Source organism: Dermacentor andersoni, chromosome 2 (assembly GCF_023375885.2).
Source record: "Dermacentor andersoni chromosome 2, qqDerAnde1_hic_scaffold, whole genome shotgun sequence".
Taxonomy (NCBI): domain Eukaryota; kingdom Metazoa; phylum Arthropoda; class Arachnida; order Ixodida; family Ixodidae; genus Dermacentor; species Dermacentor andersoni.
The window spans coordinates 42,771,383-42,790,650 of NC_092815.1; the positions used below are offsets into that span (position 1 = coordinate 42,771,383).

The window sequence follows — 19,268 nt, forward strand, 5'->3', positions numbered from 1 at the left end:
GAAATGCTTCTGCTTGTTACCTTTTTCTGTGAGGAAATCAGCCTCTCTGCGTGGTGCCTTGCTCTGACGCGTAGCTGCCGAAATGGTGTGAAGGGGGAGATATTTGCAAATTAAGACGATTTTATTGAAACTGACGCATATGCTTTTGCATATAGATGTGCAGATGCTGCAAGCGAGTGTGCTCTCAACCTTTGTTAATCTTTTGGCTCGACCCTGCTTTCATCTATAGCGTACATGCCGAAACCAGCGACCTCCGTCGTTTGTCCTCCCGGCCTTGAGTACCTGACAGTCATAGATCAAGTTATAATACAGCAGGAATTGGAACTCGCTGAAGGTGAGAGGGAGGTAGCGGTTGGGTATGTATTTTCTACTATTGTGCACACTGTTACAATATTAAGACGACATGTCTCATTTGCCGTTGTCTCAGTGCCGCTGTCGTCACACACACGCTCGCATCCCCCACACAATTGGTGCCTTACAGAAATATACGTTGGCTTGTCTTGTAGCTCGTTTCAGCATCCTAAAAGAGGCTGGGTACCCAAATACTTGCAGAATGTTTTGGATAACACCGATTTCCGCAGCGCGTGGCATCTGCATAAATTTTTTTTTCGTTTTGCAAAGAACGCGTAGCTGCTGGGGTGGCTATGAGTACACCTCCGCCGTCCCCCTTCCTATTCCACGTAATAGTCCTTCGTACAATCCCTCCATAGAAACATTTTTATCAATCATAAATATTAAAGAGGCCCAAAAGGTGGCTAGACAGGAACCTGATCATCTGCTTTAAAGCACCTTGTATGAAGCAAAGAATGATTCGGAAGGGAAAAGACAGACTTTGGAGACAATTAGAAAACCAATGCAGTAGGTGCGGTGGTTCAATGTTGCTTGCCGAGGTTACTCTTCATACACTTACGCACAAAGGCCCCTTACTTTTTAAGCGGAGCTTTCTTTGCCTCTTCCTTTGACTTTCCCACTCCTGCTGTTACTGCTGTTTGGCATACCACGCCAGGGAGTGGTTCAGAGCCTGTGTATACATGACAGGAAGGAAGCAGAGAGGAAAGACGACGCGAGAAACTCGGTTGGATCTTTGCACCGCGTCGAATGTGCACAATGCCCTCTGGAGCTTTCTACGCGTCGTCATATAAGCCTCTACACAGCTGTAATTAAAGTATGGCAGAAATAACAGCGCTTATCTTTCTTTGAACGTGCAAGTGCAGAGGAAAGCTAAATAAAATGGTAGAGAGAAGAGAGAGGAGGCATATCATGGGTTGAACCGAGGCAGTCGCAAAAGAAGTGAATAACAGCCTTGCCAGTTTTCGCTCGCAGTTCCCATATAAGAAGGGGGGATAGGGAATTGAGAGAAGGTGATGTGAGAAGGCAAGGAAATGCTACTACTTTAGACACGACAGCTGTTGCGGGCAAACGGGATAAACTTAAGTTCAAGGTGCGGTACGATACGTTTCTGCTTTTTCTGAAAAATAAGCACCATGCAAATTTGTCAAGCGGGCAACTTACGCAAGGCTTGCAGAAGCAGAGCCGCATTAAAGCGCACCGTAGGGTCTAGGCGACTCTACGGAGGCGTAGACACGTCAAATCAACACTTCTGTGCCCGCCGCAGTAGCTTTGCGGCTATGGCATCACTCTAGGTGGCAGATTAAGGCCTAGCCGCGGCATCCGCATATCGACAGGAGCGAAATAGACACACACACACACACACACACACACACACACACACACACACACACACACACACACACACACACACACACACACACACACACACACACACACACACACACACACACACACACACACGTACACAAAATGCTCGTGTACTTCGATTTAGGTGAACGTTAAAGAACACCGGGGTGTCAAATTTAATCCGGAGTCCGCCACTATGGCATGCCTGACAATCCGATCATGGTTATGGCACGTGTAGCCCCGTAATTCACTTCAAGCTTACCCTTCTGCCCAAATGCGATGTACCATTTGAGGCAATGATAGTGCTGAAACCTCTCAGAGATTGTGAACACTGGCGCACAACATCGCCTCATGTGAACACGTCTCACTATTTGTTCTGTGTGCTACGCACACAAACGATAGGGGTGCGCTCAACGTTACGTTTAACATTAGCTCACCACTCTCGTATTGGACTAAACGCTGAAGAAAAACATTTACCGTCAACATCACCGCTAATTATCGTCAATCAAAGCAAACAGAACAGAAAGCTTCGCTTACATCGATTCCCACAGTTGCGCGGTATCTGCATATGTTGATTACTACTTTTTTTTTCTACTTCGAGCTCCAAGGCACCAAGAGATACCGTCCACAATCCCTTCGTTTTTGATCTCGCCGCCGCCAGTACAACTGCCACCGCAGTGTTCGCGGACATTGACTCTGGCTCCTAGGGCAGCTGGACAGACAGCCTGACGAAGATCATGCGTGGCGGCTTCCCACATCCAAGTGTCGTGGAAATAGAGGCGTTTAGAGCATTTCAAGGTGACCTTTTGGTGGGACCAATCAATTCCTTGGGTGAGCTGTCACGCCTGGCCAGACCACAAAAGATGGCTGGTTGCAGCAAACCGACTACATGGTGCTGCAAAGGCCTGGGACCATTCTGAAGGTGAAAAGTAGCTGTCCTGGGCAGAATGAAGCGCAGCTTTGATGGTTGTTTTCCACCCGCTCTCGTATGCACGTGGTGAGTCCGAGCAGCGCTCTCCTGCACACGAGGCTCATGAGGAGCACCGCGCGGACGCAGCAGCTGTGCCATGCAGCCCTTTCTCACAGAGGTTCGCAGGCTGCCCCACCGAAGGCGCCGCCCACGGGCTGGTTCTTCCGCTGCGTGTCTCGGACTCTGAGTCGGTATCCGCCACCACACCATCAGTTCAAACGGCCGAGATCACTTCCCATCCTAAGCAGCCAACGAAACGCATCAATACTTCGTCACACCGAGGCACCGGCTCTTCTCGTACTTGACACGCTGCCATTTCAGACACCCGACCTGCCCCCAGATTACTGCAGGGAGATGCTACCTGGCCTGTCGGAGCCACATCCTGTGGTCGAGGTTTGTGGGCCCATAGGCTCAGCACACAGTGAGGAAAACATGGTGACTCGACATTGCAATTATCAGCACACTTAGCCAAGTCTAGAGCTGGCTTCGCGGTTAACCTCTATTCGTTCCTGGCTACGTGATAGACTTCGCCGACTTGAAGTATCCGTCCTCACTTGACAGGCGACTCAGCCACACGCAGTACAACGGCGGGGACCCCACGGCATGCGGAATGACCGCGTCCGTGTCGTCAGGTGAAGCTGCTGCGCCACGGCAGCGGGGAAGAGAGGGACGTTCCCCGCTCTGGTCTCATGGAGCGTGACTGGCCAGTTGGCGGCGAGCTCCGCTGGCTCCAGTACATAAAGTCCCTTGATAATCTGAAAGTACCACCACTCTTTTTTTTTAAACTCCGCCGCCGCCGCGCGACCTTCTGCCCTCCTCCTCGCCCTTGCGTTCCTTTCCTCCCGCGGGAAGCGGTCTTGCACCCGTCTTTCTGCTCAACGATTGGTCTCCCTGCCATTGACCTTGCTTGTTCTTTTTTTTTCGTCCGCGCCATTTTTCTCCTCAGCTCGGCTGACTAGGCGCTTTAGCTCAGCATAGCGAACGTTGTACATTGTCTTTCCTGCTTTCGGTGCTAGCGCTATGCCGTGCTGTTGCACATATAACTGCAGCAAAAAGCCTGAAGATGGTTACGTAGTTTTTGTGATACCACAAGGAAAGCGTGACGGCTTGCGCAGGAAGTAGTGGCTGCATAACACTTGCCGAAAGAACCTTGTTCCGACAAAGAACAGTGTTATTTGCCAGGTGAGGCCTCTGTCTTATTGCACGTATCAAAGCATCCCCTAATGCTGCATATTTAAAATTATTTCGGCCTGCTCACCAGCGTTCTTGCTGCGGGAATTTGTACATTGCATAAACATGGGGTTGTCCTCAGTATGCTTAACATTCTTTGGGACTCCATCACCTCGCACGTCGCCAACTGTTGTTATTCAGTCGGAAATGCAGCACTATAGGTTGTTTTCCGCTGTGAACAATTCTGCGCGATGACACAGCCTGTCGATCGCGCTTTTCGTTATTGTTAGGATACGTTGCCTGTTACTTATGAAAATCGAAATAGCGGTTTGTAGAGGAGCTATTATTTTCAGCCTACGTCGATGTTTGCGTCAGTCCATTGAGGCATTGGTCAGTCACACAATGAATGCAGGCCCTAAAACAATTAGTGGCAAGTATACCCGTGGTATTGCAGCCGATGAGCGATAGCTAGTCCACAGTGCGTTTTTTTTAGTTTTAAGACGAAAGCAGTGTTTAGATCTGTTTCAAGGTCGCATAGTGAACAGAAATTAACAGAAGTGACACAAAGCATGCTCAGCCGTATATCAGAGGTTAATAATTAGCCAAGTTAATTAATGATTAATTACTGATTGACTTAAGGTGGATTAGTTAGGATTAAGATTGATTAGGTGCATTGAAGAGGATTAAGGTGGATTAGGGTGGATTAAGGTGGACCAGAGAATATAGAGGCGGATTAAGGTGCATGAACAAGGATTAAGGCGTACTAAGGAGCATTAGGGTGGATAGAGGTGGATTAAGGTGACTTACAGTAGGCTTTGCATTGCTATTGCATTCACGTCTCAGGCGATACCTAAGGACACCTTGGATTTTTGGAATTTGCTTTGAACTGCAGTTCCACGCCCGCATGAGTGGGCGATGATTATTATGTGGTTTTCTCATGGATACAGGTAATGTGCAAGGGGTGTCCACATAATCGCGCACGCTTGCTGTTGATGTCGACATGTAGGCGGAAACCGGGAATCTTCGCTTTAATAGCAAATGTTTTAAAACCACCTTCTTGCGGTTTTGTTCTGCGGGGAAACTTTTTCCACTGATTTACCACGAGCCGATATCATTGCATGAATGCGCTTTGATTACGAAGGTTGAGAAATCAATCATGATTGTGGTCATGATGTAGTAATGCGAAGAATATTCTGCAGGCAGTATTGTTTAACACTGCAATGTATTTCTTCCTAACCCATCCTAATCCACCTTCATCCTCCTTCATCAACCTTAATCCTCCTTAATCCACCGTAATCCTCCTTAATGCACCTTAATCCACCTTCATTCACCATAATCTACCTTCATCGACCTTAATCCACCTTAATTCTCCTTAGTTACCTTAATCCTCAATAATACATCCTAATCCATCTCAATAAAATCGCTAAGCCATCATTATTTGCTTTCCTAATGAGTAATTATCTCTTATACACGGCTGGACATGCTTTGCTTTCGCTTCCGGCCTTCCTTGGGTCGCTTGAAAATTTCTATACCTCCCAATGGGACCTTGAAACAGTTACATAAGGCTTTCGCTTGATAAGCCACACGAAGAGGGATGTGTCACAAGCAATACTAGATCAGACGCACTAAGTTAAACATGTCATCATATGGCAGGAAAATTGTCTGGAGTACAGAACTCGCCTCAAAGCTCACTTTTCATCAGTTCACACGGCTTTAAGAAAAACCAACCTCCCCATAAACGTTGCCTTCAACATTATCGATGCTGTTATAAGCATTTCTCAAAATTTTAAACGCTACAGGGCCGCGCCACTGGCCCGAAATAACGCGCCTCTATAGAATGCTGCGGCCCGTCCGCGGGAGCCCAGGAGAAAAAGCGTGCCGTGCGCAGCGCGCGCAGCGGGCGGGCGAGGAGGATCGAGAAGGAACGCGCCGCGGGGACGAGAGTGACGCTACTTTCAAATTACCGGTACAGGGTCGTCAGCGCTGCTGGCGGCCACGCGAGCTGCAGCGCTATCTGGTTACGGCGGTAGGCCAGAGGCGGGACCACAGGCATGGCCAAGAGGGTGGACCGTCAGCCAGCGGAGCCGTTCCCTGCATGGTACCGATGAGCCTCTGACGGTTACCCGAGCGGACCGGTAGCCGCTCGTGCGTTGACCCAGTTGTGTTACAAGAACAGGCGCCAAGGCTGACCCGTAGCCGTTTCGATTGCCACTGTAACCCATCCTCCTGAGTCGTCGCCGACCCGTCCGAATTCAAATCCCGGCGCGCGGTCTCTCTTCACGTGCCACGCCACTGCGCACCAACACACACCACTTCTTCGTTCACTGCGTCCGTCTCGCGCACCCGTCTCCACTCGTCACAATCCTCAGATCGCAGCGCACTCACTGGCCCAATACTGTTAAGAACGGCCCAGCTGAGGTGCAAGTTTGCCAGCCATTTACGCCAGCGGTGGTAACCTCATCTTGGAACGCCACCGTTACGCTTTAACCTCGTCGCCATTGTGACTAAATGCGCTCGGCGGGCCCACTGTCGTTACTGTGCCCCAACCGCCGCCCTGGTCTGCCGGGAGCGGGGGAGCGCTCGCGGGAACCAAGTTCGAGGCTCCTTCCCAAGCGCCGCCCAGACGCAAGACAATGCGCACTCGGCCGCGCTGGGGAGGTCAGCTCAGGGAATAAAAGGCACCTTTCCTGACACAAGCCCCGAGTTCTACGAAGTCCGGCTGACGTCGGCTCCGGACGGTGAACCTCGCACAAAGTGTGTGTGTAAGCCGTCCCGGAGAGAGGCGGCTAGTTTACGATGACTAAACGAACGTTCGCGTCACCTTGTATCGGGGGAGGACCGAGTGTTTAAAAACCGCTGTTGTGCGGATGCTCAGGGTACACTCTCTCAAGCAGTCATGTTAGACTGATGCACACTCTCTCAAGCAGTCATTTTAGACTGATGTACTCTCTCTCAAGCAGTCATGTTAGACTGATGCACTTTCTCTCAAGCAGTCATGTTAGGCTGATGTACTTTTCTAAGCAGTCATGCTAGACTGATGTAGATACTGTAAATAAACCGATATTCCTCATTCTCGATGAGAAGCAGTCCTTCCCTTCTTCAACGTCCTCAGCGTGGATAAGTTGGACGACGGCATGGGCCAGCTACCTTCTAATTCATGCCCGACTCCAATCTTGAAAACGGATCACGAGTGATGGGATTGAGCCCCCAATCTCGACAATACGGAATACGCTCACCTTCCTTTGAGAGTCGTCTCCCTGGCGACCAGCACGGCTGATGTCATGATTGTCTCAGACCTGACAGTGCGGCTGAAGTCTCCATATCAGACTCAGAAAAGCTCACAGGTTTTAGTACAAACGCAGGTTGCCCCTGTTTCAAGCTCTGAAAAGCTCATACCGCCGTTTTCAGTGCTGTCCTTTGCATGTCGGTCATCTTCTCCTGATGTCGCGCTTTCATACCCACCGTCATCCGGATTTTACCCATGGACAGCTCAAATACCAGCGATGGATCGTGAAGTTCCTGTGAGTCGAGCGCTTCGCGGAGCATTAGTTGTTCCACAAGTTACGGCGAAATACTTTCAAGCGTCCCGCCAAAAAACAAAAAGGAAACTTCGGCTTAGAAAAAGGCCCACGGTGATGATGGCGGAAGACCCGCCAAGCCAGTCCTTCACACGTCTGCTTAAGCGACGTCACCTTGCACCAAATCAGACAAACTTGTAAGCGACATCGTAGACTATCCGCAACCACTGATGTCACTGTCGTACACTACCACGAACGCCATTAAAACTGTTCCCGAGTAGAGTACAAGACAGAGAACAAGCGCGCAAACATCCGCTGGGCTATTGGTGTTTGCTGCGATCCCAACAGCTGAACCCGCTGCTTACATCAAGGACGCCTATACAAAAGCCCAGACCAGAGCGTAACTGTCAGTGCCGCCCTCCAGAGAAGCTTGTTGAGCGCTGGACAGCTCACAAACGACAACCTCACTCTCTGCACTAGACCATACCCCATGCTAAGTTGTGTAGTTCGAAGTTGCGCCGGAAACTCGAATTGTGGCCAAGTAAAAGGATGGAAGTGCGCAAGGCTGTGCAGGCAAGGGGAATGGAGAAGAGGCAGAAGTAAGAGGCTTTTTTAGCGACCGCCCCTTGTCTCCTCCTGATTCTGACAGCAGACCGTATATAATGTAAGGGGCCCTACTGCACAGTACGCTCTATTCAGTGGACATCGACCGTTTTCTTTGTTTGGCTTTTTCTATCTAACGTAAAGCTTTGCTTTAGTAGACCACAAAAATTTCTGAGAACATGACTATTTTTTTGTGCTCATTTTTCCAGCTGTTCTTGGTGCCGAGACTTGCAATTCATACACTGCTAAGAACTCAGCGGGCCAGTTCATGTTCTCTATAAAGGAAGGTAAGCACACCTGCATACGCTTCATCTGTGTAATAACTTCTGCATTACCATATGAATGTGTTATGGAGCAAGAGGAGTTACAACTGTGAGTGCCAGAAAAACATGTTATAAAAGTATTTTAGCTTGTCCATAAACGTGTTATTCTACATGTAATAGCGGGTTACCAGAGGCGTGGTGGACAGCAACTGCACTTGCAGCAACATCTTGTGACGACTTGTCCAACCACAACGCGTTATACAGTGCTTTTTCGTGTTATATGAATGTTCTTGTCGACGAAAAACAGCCTACATCGCTGCCGAAACCCAACTTCAGCAGCTAAGTATAATACATCTAGTTATTGTAATAATAGATCTGCGTGCTTTGTCGTGAAACTCTGCGACAACAGGTGGCGCCACGAACCCGACCAAGTCATACCCACAGTCAGGCAATATAAGTACCTCGGCGTATACATAAAAGAAGGAAAGACTTACTCAAGTACATACCAAGAGAATATCAAAATAAAGGGGAAGCGTAACGCTGCAATAATGAAACACAGAGCATTGTGGGGCCACAATAACTATTAGGTGGTACGTGCAATCTGGAAAGGAGTAATGGTGCCTGCGCGAACGTTCGCACATGCCATTCTATGCTTAAAATACGATATATTGTCTAGGTTGGAAGTTAAAGATTGGTAAGCCGGTTGGTTTTGAGAGCCCTAGGTAAAGCCACTAATGAGGCAATGCAGGGCGATATGGGCTTTTGAAGTCACAAAAGCACAGAGAAAAATTAGTTTTCAAGAGAGACTCAGGAATATGGATGAAAATAAATGGGCAGCTAAAGTGCACAAGTATCTGTACTTCAAAAGCGTGGGCACAAAATGGAGGAAGAGGTCAAGAAAGATGGCAACCAAGTACACGGTAACTGAAATTGTAAATAGACAACCAGGTGTCATCAGAAAGAAAGTGAGACAAACAGAGACAGTTAATTGGACACAAAGAATGGAAACAAAAAAGGACCATGGAGATTTACAAGAATGAGAAGAAAGAAATTAGACGGGAAACCCAGTACGATAAAACAAAGGGCAGTGCCTGGCTAGTTGAGGAGGACCTTAAGGACAAAAACATACCGGAGCCGATACTCGAAAAAGATTAGGCATGTGTCTGTTGCTGAAAAAATCCGGATACCACTCAGCACAATCTAATGGAATGCGAAGAGGTTCACCCAGAGAGAACTGTAGGTAACGTACACTTTCCAGAAGTGCTTGTATTTAAAGTGCACGGGAGCATCAACCGGTCAGCAGTCGAGATAAGCAAGATACGTTTACAGTATTGGTGGAAAGAAAGCAGGGAAGAGATTAATACGACCGGATCTCGTACAGTCATGCCTAGCGGTACGAGGTACATTTTGAAGAGGGTGGGGAAGATGTATACAAAAATGAAATGCTATACAAAGAACATATATAGCATACCTGACTAAATCAAGCAGGCTAGGTTAATATTTTTCACCACGCCGAGTCATAAGGGGCGCCATTAAATTATTATCATTATCCCGTATATGGCTGCCGAACCTGATATTCCGCAAGTGGCAATACTAAAATTTTCTTTTAGTCCTACAGCTAGGATTAGACACAAGCATAAATTTGTGTCGCCGCCTGCCGGCAGCTGCAGAAAGCAGCGTTTCAGGGAGGGCAGTCGCGTGTACGAGAAGCGGGAAACAAGCAGCAAGCCTCTCTGAAATGCAGCTTTCCGCAGCTACCGGCAGGCAGCGACAAAAGTTAATATTACGTCGTTGCGGCAGCAGCTCGCATCTACAGAAGTGCAGGCAAAGTTGCCCTTTTTTATGAAATCGGGCAATTTCTTGTGTGCTTTAAGTAGGTAACACATTGTCAGGGATGTAGGGGCTAAAGGCAGATATAACTGCCTGACAAGGGCACCTCTACCCCTACTTCCCCTTAATTAACTATTACGAATGTTATACTAAACGACGTAGACCCCAAAATACGACATTTCTGCAAACTATGAGCAAGAACAGTGCAGCAGTGAGCGCAAAACCTTTTTCGAACTTACGCATCGAAGTATGCAGGTCCCTGCATAAACGCTTACTGCATAATGATTACAGGGTATTAGATCCGCAGAATATCTGTAAAATGGAAGACGCTGATCTGGTAATAGCTCTCTTTTCATTAAAGATTCAAGTTGTTGCGCGAGGTACTGCTGCGGGCCAAGGCGATGTTTCGTGATGGACGTCCTGGACTACAAAAATGACGCCGTGATGCGCTTCGTGCGGTACCTGAGATGCACGCAGTGCTGGTTTTTTTGTTGTCTGCAGGTGAGGCATAACTTTCTTCACTGGGATCAACACACGTGCCCAAAGAAACGGCTCCGAACCACTGCGTTACAAACTTGCAATTATGCTTGCAGCGCAATGACAGGGCTTTTTAGTGAACAGACAGCGCGAGCACAGGATGCCCTTACCGGCAGTTTTGTATTCATTTCATTCCCTATACACCGCCTTGAATGTTTGCCACGAAGGCAGACTTAATTTGATGATAAGGTAATTTAGAAGATGTAGCACTCTCTCAGTAGACAAGAAACTAGCTTGCAATTCAAACGTATATACTTTAAATAATTAGTAGCCTACTCCAAATGTCACTTTAAAGCGGGCAGGGCACGAAGCAATGCAAACTCAAGGCAACAATCAATTGTATGGGCATTACAAAAAGTGGCCAAGAACATCCGCTCAGTTCGTTACTTTATGAAGCATGTGGAGATAAAACCTAAACTTATCTTAGGCAGCACGTAGCGTGAGGTTAACCTAGGTAGACGACAGATGTTCACAATGCAGAGAGTCTGAATGTGATCAACCCTGACCAGAGAAGGAATGCGTCAGGCTAGAATCAACATTTCGACTAGGGGACTCGCAAGTGGTTTCTTTGGAAGCGTTTACATGCATAGCTCACTCTTCCGTCCCTCGAATGGTGGGACTAGAATAAACGTGCGCGTACGGTAGGCTGAGAGAAGTCGAAATGTTTAATAAGTTGGAAGGGGATCCAACCTCTAGTGTACGTGGTTTTGACTCCCATCAAAAGTGGTGGGCTCGAGTGCCTTAATTAACCCTATCTAAATAACATTACCTTAATTTGCCTCAATTAACACCAAAGGTCCTGTGTTCCATGACCATGTGTTTGATGACCAGCAAAGGTCATTTAACACCAAAGGTCGTTGGTTTGACTCTCACCAAAGGTGGAAGGTTCGCAGCCATTCTACACCAGTGTGTGGTGATGCCGACGCCGACAACGCCAAGTTTCTCGCCTCATGAGCCAGTTAATGGTTTCGCGTTAAAGATCTGTATATTGCCGGCGCTATTAAAAGTAGCTCTCAGTAGAAAATGACGAGCGTCGTTGTTTATTTTAGCCCTCTTTTATTAGAACACTAGCATTCCCTTATCTGTGAGAGTGATGAAAATCACACTGAAGGAAATATTCTAACGCAAACAAAACTTTGTACGGAGAGAACACAACGCTCGTAGGCACGTTTATGTATGTCTTTCTTAAGAAAACGAGAAAGTTTAACGCTTTGTGTCTGGCATATTCGTTAATTCAACAAATGAAAAAGAAGCGATAATGCAGAATTTCAGTATAATGCAGACTGCAGAAAAATATTTGTTGATAGAGCCTACAAAAGTGTAATATACATTCAAATGACGCCTGTACACTTATAATGTGAAAACACAAGAATTTTTTTTTTGTTACAAGTGTCATCAAAGAATAGAGAGTAAGTGCGACTAGGCCATTTCTCGACAGCTTTTGGTTGTCTTTGCGATTTCGCCAGGTAGTGGAAGTTCAAGCTCCACCAGGGACTCTCATCGGTCATGTACGTCAGCGGTGGTCCATATGCTTTCCTACGTACGCAATTTATGACCGGAGTGGGAATAGAGTGCTGGATATTGTGGGCCCCATTTGCACTACCAGCGTACCTTGCAAGTGCGACGTCGATTTCGAAGTGAGTGGGTGTACGCTTTCCCTTCGAGTATGACGTGGGCGTCGGCGCATGGCACTTGACCCGACTACCCCTAAAGAGACGCGCACGTTTACAGAAAGAAAAGAAAGAAAGAAGGAAAGAAATAAAGAACGAAATCATGCGTGTAAATAGGGTGACCTCAGTCGAGACAATGAAATCGGCTTTGTCAGTAGTCGTTAGTTTACTGTCCACGTGGCACGAACCAGTTTTGGGAGTCTTCCGACGTCGCTGTTCACGTGACAGTACGCATCTTTGTTCAGCCTTATGGCACCCCCTGTAGAAACCTCACTGCTCCTAAGCAGCCTGGCAAATTGAGACCATCAAAACTATTAGTTTTTCCATAATACACTGCGCTGGTTATTCTATACAGGTGTCGCGCCATATATTCTCGATTCTGGTTATTCTTGAAAATGGATTTGAAATTTTTGATGAAAACTGTACTATTAGGTGGGAACGAAACACTAACGAGAATATCTAATCAGTACATATTGTGAGGAAATATTTTAAAAGTGCGATGTTGTTTCAGTGTGTCCTTAGTAGCCTTTACAAAGCTTGTTCATGGTAAGTCTGTGGAAATATATCTGTGAAATCAATGAGATGACTACGGGCAGTTATTAGAGGTGACCTATGAAATACTAATAGACTATCTACCTATGTCGTTCTATTAATTATCAGGTATTGCCTTTAGATTCTGTTGGGTGCACCATGCATGTACACTAAAGATAAAAAGAAAAGAAACTGTAGGTTACCCTTAGACGAATTCTAAGGGACCGGGACAATTTGTTCACTTTATGTAGTGATCGGAACAATTCAAAGTACGCTATTCTTGATGCGCCCACATAGCCAGTACAGAAGTAATAAATGGAACAGGGTTAAAAGCAACAGGCAGATGTAAAAAGATACACTTATTATATTCACATGACACAAAGTGCACCAATTGCTTCTCCCGTAGTCACCTCCTGGAAGTCTTCGATCCTGACCTCCCGCGAAGCCGACTAGCAAGAGCCAATGACGGCTATAGAACTTCGGCTTAGCGGCATTAACGCTTTGTGTGAGGCGGTTTTCTTTTTACATTCGGTCTATAACATTCCGCCCAAATGTTCACGTTTTTTTTTTTCACATATAGAAAGATTTGGTGTAGTCGAGTGTGTCTAAACGGGAGTCAACTGTAGAACAAGACGGAGTAACGTATACGATGTGTTTAGAGGATTCTATAAAACCACTTTGCCTAGGTGTGTAATGGCTTATTCTGCCTGTAAACGCTACCTGACTATGAAACTAAGTATCCAAAAGAAGGGATGACGCGGCAAAGAAAACTAAGACGATGCGCCAAAAAGGAAGGAAGAAAGAACAAAGGAAAGAAAGAAAGAAACGAAAAAAAAAAGACCTGCGGAATTCTCTGCAGCTTTCTTCTTTCGCGGGGCCAATCAGGCATGCGAAGGGCACCTATAATTCCGCTTTTTACCAATTACCGGGATCGCTGTTGTAATTCTCCCACGTGTTTCTCTACAAGGTTCGATCAGCAAACGGCGCCGCCATAGGCAAGATCACCAAGAAGTGGAGTGGCTTCATGAAGGAGTTCTATACAGACATCGACAATTTTGGCGTCACGTTCCCAATAGACTTGGATGTCCATATGAAAGGTGCACTTATCGCGGCCACTATGCTCATCGTAAGCACTGGATTATTTTGACCACCCTACTCGCTCGCGAAGTTTCGAGAAAAAAGAAAGGTCGAGGTTTCGGTTCCCGGAAACGACAATGCGAAAACCTCCGTGTGCTTACATTTGAGTGGATGTTAAAGAACCCCAAATGGCCAAAATTATTTCGAAGCTCTCCTCTACAGTGGCCTTGATAAACCACTGTGCAGGTTTGGGACGTTAAACCCGACATGTCATTTTTTTTAACGCTTAAGAAAAAAAAAATACACGTAAAGCTAACATGGCGTAGGAGTTTGGCTTTTCTGAAAAGATAGATTTTGGCTTTTGCGGAGGGCAAGGTCGGCTTACCAAAACGTATCATGATGGCGATAATGACGATAAGGAAATTTCTCAAATTCACGGAAGAGTATGCCGTTTAAATAGCGATGATCGAAATGCCGATACGGTGTGCCCCACGCGTTAGATCTTAGAGACTGCGTCGCCTTTTTTTTCTTGATGGAAAAACTTAAGGGTGTTGCGGCTTCTATAAATGGAAGCCATTCTGTCTTTCATATGTTAGGAACGAGCGTGAACTAAGAATTTGGGCCCACGTTCACAATACACGTTTATATTAGACTTCATCGTATGAACGAACTCGAGCCACTCGTGATGTCGGATATATAATTAGCGAAGGTGACTGGCTGATGTCAAGGGCCACTTAAGAACGAAAATCTTTGTGAATACGGACCCTGTGGTCCGTGATGCTCTTCATCTGCAAGAGCTGTTTTCTATAGGGCGTTTGCCTTCGTCATAATGTGTCCAGCATAACGACTTACAGGCTGTTCACACGAATGGTTCTAGCGTAAGAATTTCGTTGTAAATGTGTGCTGTGTTATCCTGCAATTATGTGTGACATCCCCGAAATATGCCACTAACGATATTGACATTACGCGCACTCTTGTCTCCGGATGTCAAAAGCTGTCTTGGAAATTATCAATGGAACAAGCGACACAATTTCGTAGCCAGTGTGCGTGCAGATATATCAAAATTAGAGCTCTCGTTAAATTTCAGAATCGCAACACTGTAGCATAAGCAATAAGTTAAAGGCGAGATTCACTTAGATACAGACGTGATTGCTGATGATATCACTTTCTGATATCGGCCAGGCCGAATGGCGTGTTTCGCAAGAAATAAATCGATTGTATTGATAGCACTCGGAATGAAGAAGTGCTTAAGGTATTCGCAGAAACAGCTAACATGACGTCTAGCTGAACTGGCCGAGACGTTTCTTCAGCGTAGTACCGCTGCGAGAATAAACCGAGTAGCTTGCGGATAAGTGAATATCAAGATGTCTGAAATGCAGATAATTTCGCACCTAAGATTTCTTACTTCAGTTACGACCTTAATTCGCAAGGCTTCTTTGTTTGTAAGAGCTGTTTGTCATTGGCCGACCGCCATCGATAATAGTATGTCTAACATCACGACTGACTGACATATAATTTCTCGAACAGGTCTAACGTAACAGTTTCGTCATCGTAACGACAATGCCATTAAGCCAGCGTGAGATTTTCGACTCATTTCGGCATTAGTTGAACCTGTTATCTGAAAACAGTAAACATAAAGCCTGCGTTATTATCACTACCTTCACGGAAGATTCATTCTGCACTATCTTGGCACGGTATAGCGCGAATCCTCTTAGAAACCTCTACACTGAAAAAAAAGAAACTGTGGGATAAGATTAAGAAAGACGGGCTACGTGCGCTTGTGGCGTTAGCTGCACTTTGCGTATTGAATTATGTGCCAATATTTCGTGTGCGTTTGTTTACCGCTGCTCAATTTTATTGCAGGACTACACGTTCTACGAGAAAACATGCGGGAGGAGTGACAGCAAAGCACCTGGGATGGTGGCATGACACTCCAGTCTACGTTTTTAGCACGAACGGCTACTGTAATTGCAAGGCAGAGACTATTAGCATGACTGCAGACTGACGCTCTTTTATGCGTGTCCTCTACGACTAAAGCTACCGCCTCTTATGGGAAAGTGCCCGAAAAAAAAAAGAACGATCGTCGATTCAAATTGAGCAAATAGAAGCGGTAATTTACAATACCAACACTCAGCGGTTTTCTGAGCACGGCCATATCACGCGCATTAAATTCCAAGTCCCTTTGACGATGTCATTGTGTGAGTGCCGACTGGGAGCGATGAGCCACGCGTCTCGCGTTGAGTCAGGTAGCGGGTCCGAGCACACATAAGACCCACAGAATGTTTCTATGTTGCCGTGAAGGTCGGGCTCTCACGGACACCCGTATAATTAAGGTGGTTTTGAAGCACACGCGTGCTTCAAGCGTCCGGTTACCGCGCTGTGTAATCGCAGTGCAGTAAGAAGGCTCTGTAAGCAAATAAACGATTACGTTTACAAAGGTTCACTTAGTCGTGGGTGATCCGGGTCAGATAAAAGAAATGTGGAGAAGGATCAAAATGGGCTTGGCTACATCTAGCCAGCGTTTCCAAACCACGAACAGCAGTTTTCCACCACCGTTAAGATACATGTTGTCGCTCTATAATCTAGTAGTTTTCACGCTTGGAGTAGAAACTGTGAGGCCAACAAACATTATTGAAAGAAAACTAAAGATCGCGCCATTAGCAAGGCAAAAGAATATTACAGACGAATAAAAATGAATATTATAAAAACAGTTGCCAAGGCCTTCGACAACATCCTCCATGAAGCGATTCCTACTCTCGGCGTCGGACATGGCACGTATGCGTACGTCCGAGACTTATTCACCGGCCGCAAAATACAGCTCAGCTCCGGCATGGGACATCCCACCACCATCTCTCCTGGCATCCGCGACACGCCCCAAGGCTCCGAGCTCTAGCCGCTGCTTTTCAACGTTGCACTGATAGGCCTGCTCAAGCTTTTGGCTTGCATCCCCCACCTACATCACAGCCTTTATGCTGACGATCTCACTCTTCGGATCGCACACGGCAGTGACGGTCAGACTGAGGATACTATTCAGACTGCCATCAATCGGGTCGGAGACTACCTCGATATACAGGAGGTCGCGGCATCCCAAGGGATCCCCGCCGACCTCCTCTAAGCCAGCGCAACGGGTTCTCGGGCTGCTCCCCTCATCTTGGGCGAAATAAAGAGTTCACCACCACCACCTAGTCTACCGACCCCGGGCACAGAGTTTTGCCAAATACGAAAACTTGAAGTATTCATCACGATGCTGCGTTAGCGTACACCTACGTTAAACTTCTATTTACACATGTCATGCTTGGATTGGTTTCCTTACCAGTACAGACCAGAAAAACAAATAAATAAATAAATAAATAAATAAATAAATAAATAAATAAACAAAAAGGCGAGATTTTCTAGCGATGCCTTTCGCTCGATTCTATGCCGCTTTTATCGTCCGCCGTTCGCGGCACGCTGATCCCATCGATACGCGGGCGGAGCGTCCTTCTGACCCCGGACGAAGAGCGAAAAGAAGTAGCATCGGAAAAGGCATCGCTACAAGCGTGCCCTGGTGTGCGGTGGCAGTGCGCACCATGGTACAAAATACAAGTGTGCACCTGTAGTATATCTCGATCCCCGGCTTTGGCGGATGGGCACCGCTATTCTACGCAATGGCACATGTATTAAAACACGTGGGAACAATAGCAGCGGCATCCATCACTGAAGGGGGCATGCCTGAATCAGCTAGACGGAACAGACTTCAAAAACGCTGGCAGACGACCGTCCAAGTAGCGCGCTACCTGAATGAGACACTTCGCCGCTCCCATATACCAGATAGTGGAGGCACGCCAGCACAAGTGACGCGTGACTACGTCGATGCACGATAAAAAAAAAAAAATCTATTTCAACGTATGACGCCAGAAGCTGCAAGCTTCTGGAATAGCACACGAACTGCAGCTGCCGACAAACAAACTTGGCAATTCGACCTTTGCACACAGAGTTGGTCGGAATTTAGCGAAACCAGCCGCATCAAATTTTATCTGCACAAAAACAACGACAGCAGAATCTAGAGCAAGTGCAAAATACATTCAGAGCACCCTTTGAGCATCTTTTCGCTCGGGAAGACAAATTGGACGATTGTGGGTTCGAGACGAGATTTCTACCTTACTGCGAAGAACTTCCGAATTTACAGCTTGAAGACACATTGGAATTAAGTACCCCGACAACCTAGGATGAAGTCACGCATGTCATGAAACATACAAATGCAGAAACAGCACCCGTACCTGATGGCAAGGTGATGGCGTTTTACAGGCGTTTTCTTACTTTTTTCATATATAGTTTTATTTTACCGCCTGGAGGATGTTCGTAACTCACGTAGTAAACTCCTTCGTCATCGAAGGAATAATGCCATTGTCCTGTAATGAAGGTCGATGTAAGGCCCCCTGCATACCCGCTCGATTTGGGCACAATTGAAAACAGGCAAGGCTATAATGCGACTCGAGAGGCCAACGTCCTCGGTTTGCCCGGCTCGAGCGGGTTGACCCATAGGAGTCGCCGCCGAACCCGTTTGCAGTGTTGAGCATCGCGTTGAGCGCGCGAGAAGTGTCGCGCGAGTGGTCAGTGTTGAGCTGACAGTTATGCAGTGAGGGTCACAGAAGACGTTAGGGAGTGCGTTGCCCAAGCAAGCTGCACAATGACTGCACACTGTATACCACCACCTGCAGCGAGTAGCAACCGGCGAAAGCAAACTTAAACATTTACTGGCGCAACCGGTCAGAACTTGTTTCGTCGCCAAGAAGGCAGGCAAGGCATTGCTGGCAAATACCGCAATGGTAAATGCAATTGTACCAGCAATGCTACCAGTAATGGTACCGGCATAGGTGCCGGCAAGTTCGACGCCAATAGCCCCTGAGGAGTCGCCGAAGGCAGCTATCGAGCCGCACCACGCAAGTTGCTGGGAGAGCAACGTCGACGTCCCGAGGGAGCAGCTCAACGTTTCCTGGTGGTCAACACAGGACGTACGAGAGCTGCGAGAGAGGAGCAGAGGCTCCAGGAAGCAGGACGGAAGATCCTCAGACCCGTCAGGCGCTTAGCATCGAATAAAGCATCGAATGACGCACGTGGGTGCGTCAAGACGAGGGACTGCCAATGCGCTTCAAGAACGCGACGTGAAGCAATTGGTTAGACGTGCATCTGTAGCCACCACCCGTTCGGCCATGTTTGCTGCCGAGCCACACGCTATGACCGGCGACGGCCACCAACAATGGGGACAAGAGCACCGGTTCGGTGAGTAATTCCCGCATTCTCACTTTTCGTCATCTGCGTGACAGTGCGCCGACGCAATAGCCGGATACACGCGGCGGAGTGTCTGGGGCAGCACGGAAGCGTCGCAGCCGCCGTTATCGAAAAGAGAGCGGCGGAAAGC

The 19,268-nt window shown here is 47.2% G+C and overlaps 1 protein-coding gene across 1 annotated transcript; it reads left to right on the top strand.

The window, feature by feature from the left end:
- The first annotated feature begins 234 nt into the window (after positions 1-234).
- LOC126542384 (phospholipid scramblase 2-like) lies at positions 235-16,053 on the top strand. Its single transcript, XM_050189437.2, has 6 exons — positions 235-334; positions 8,169-8,246; positions 10,414-10,553; positions 12,056-12,226; positions 13,758-13,916; positions 15,731-16,053. Exons 1-6 carry the CDS (start codon positions 235-237, stop codon positions 15,794-15,796), a joined length of 714 nt encoding a protein of 237 aa, XP_050045394.1. The 3' UTR covers positions 15,797-16,053.
- Positions 16,054-19,268: the final 3,215 nt, after the last annotated feature.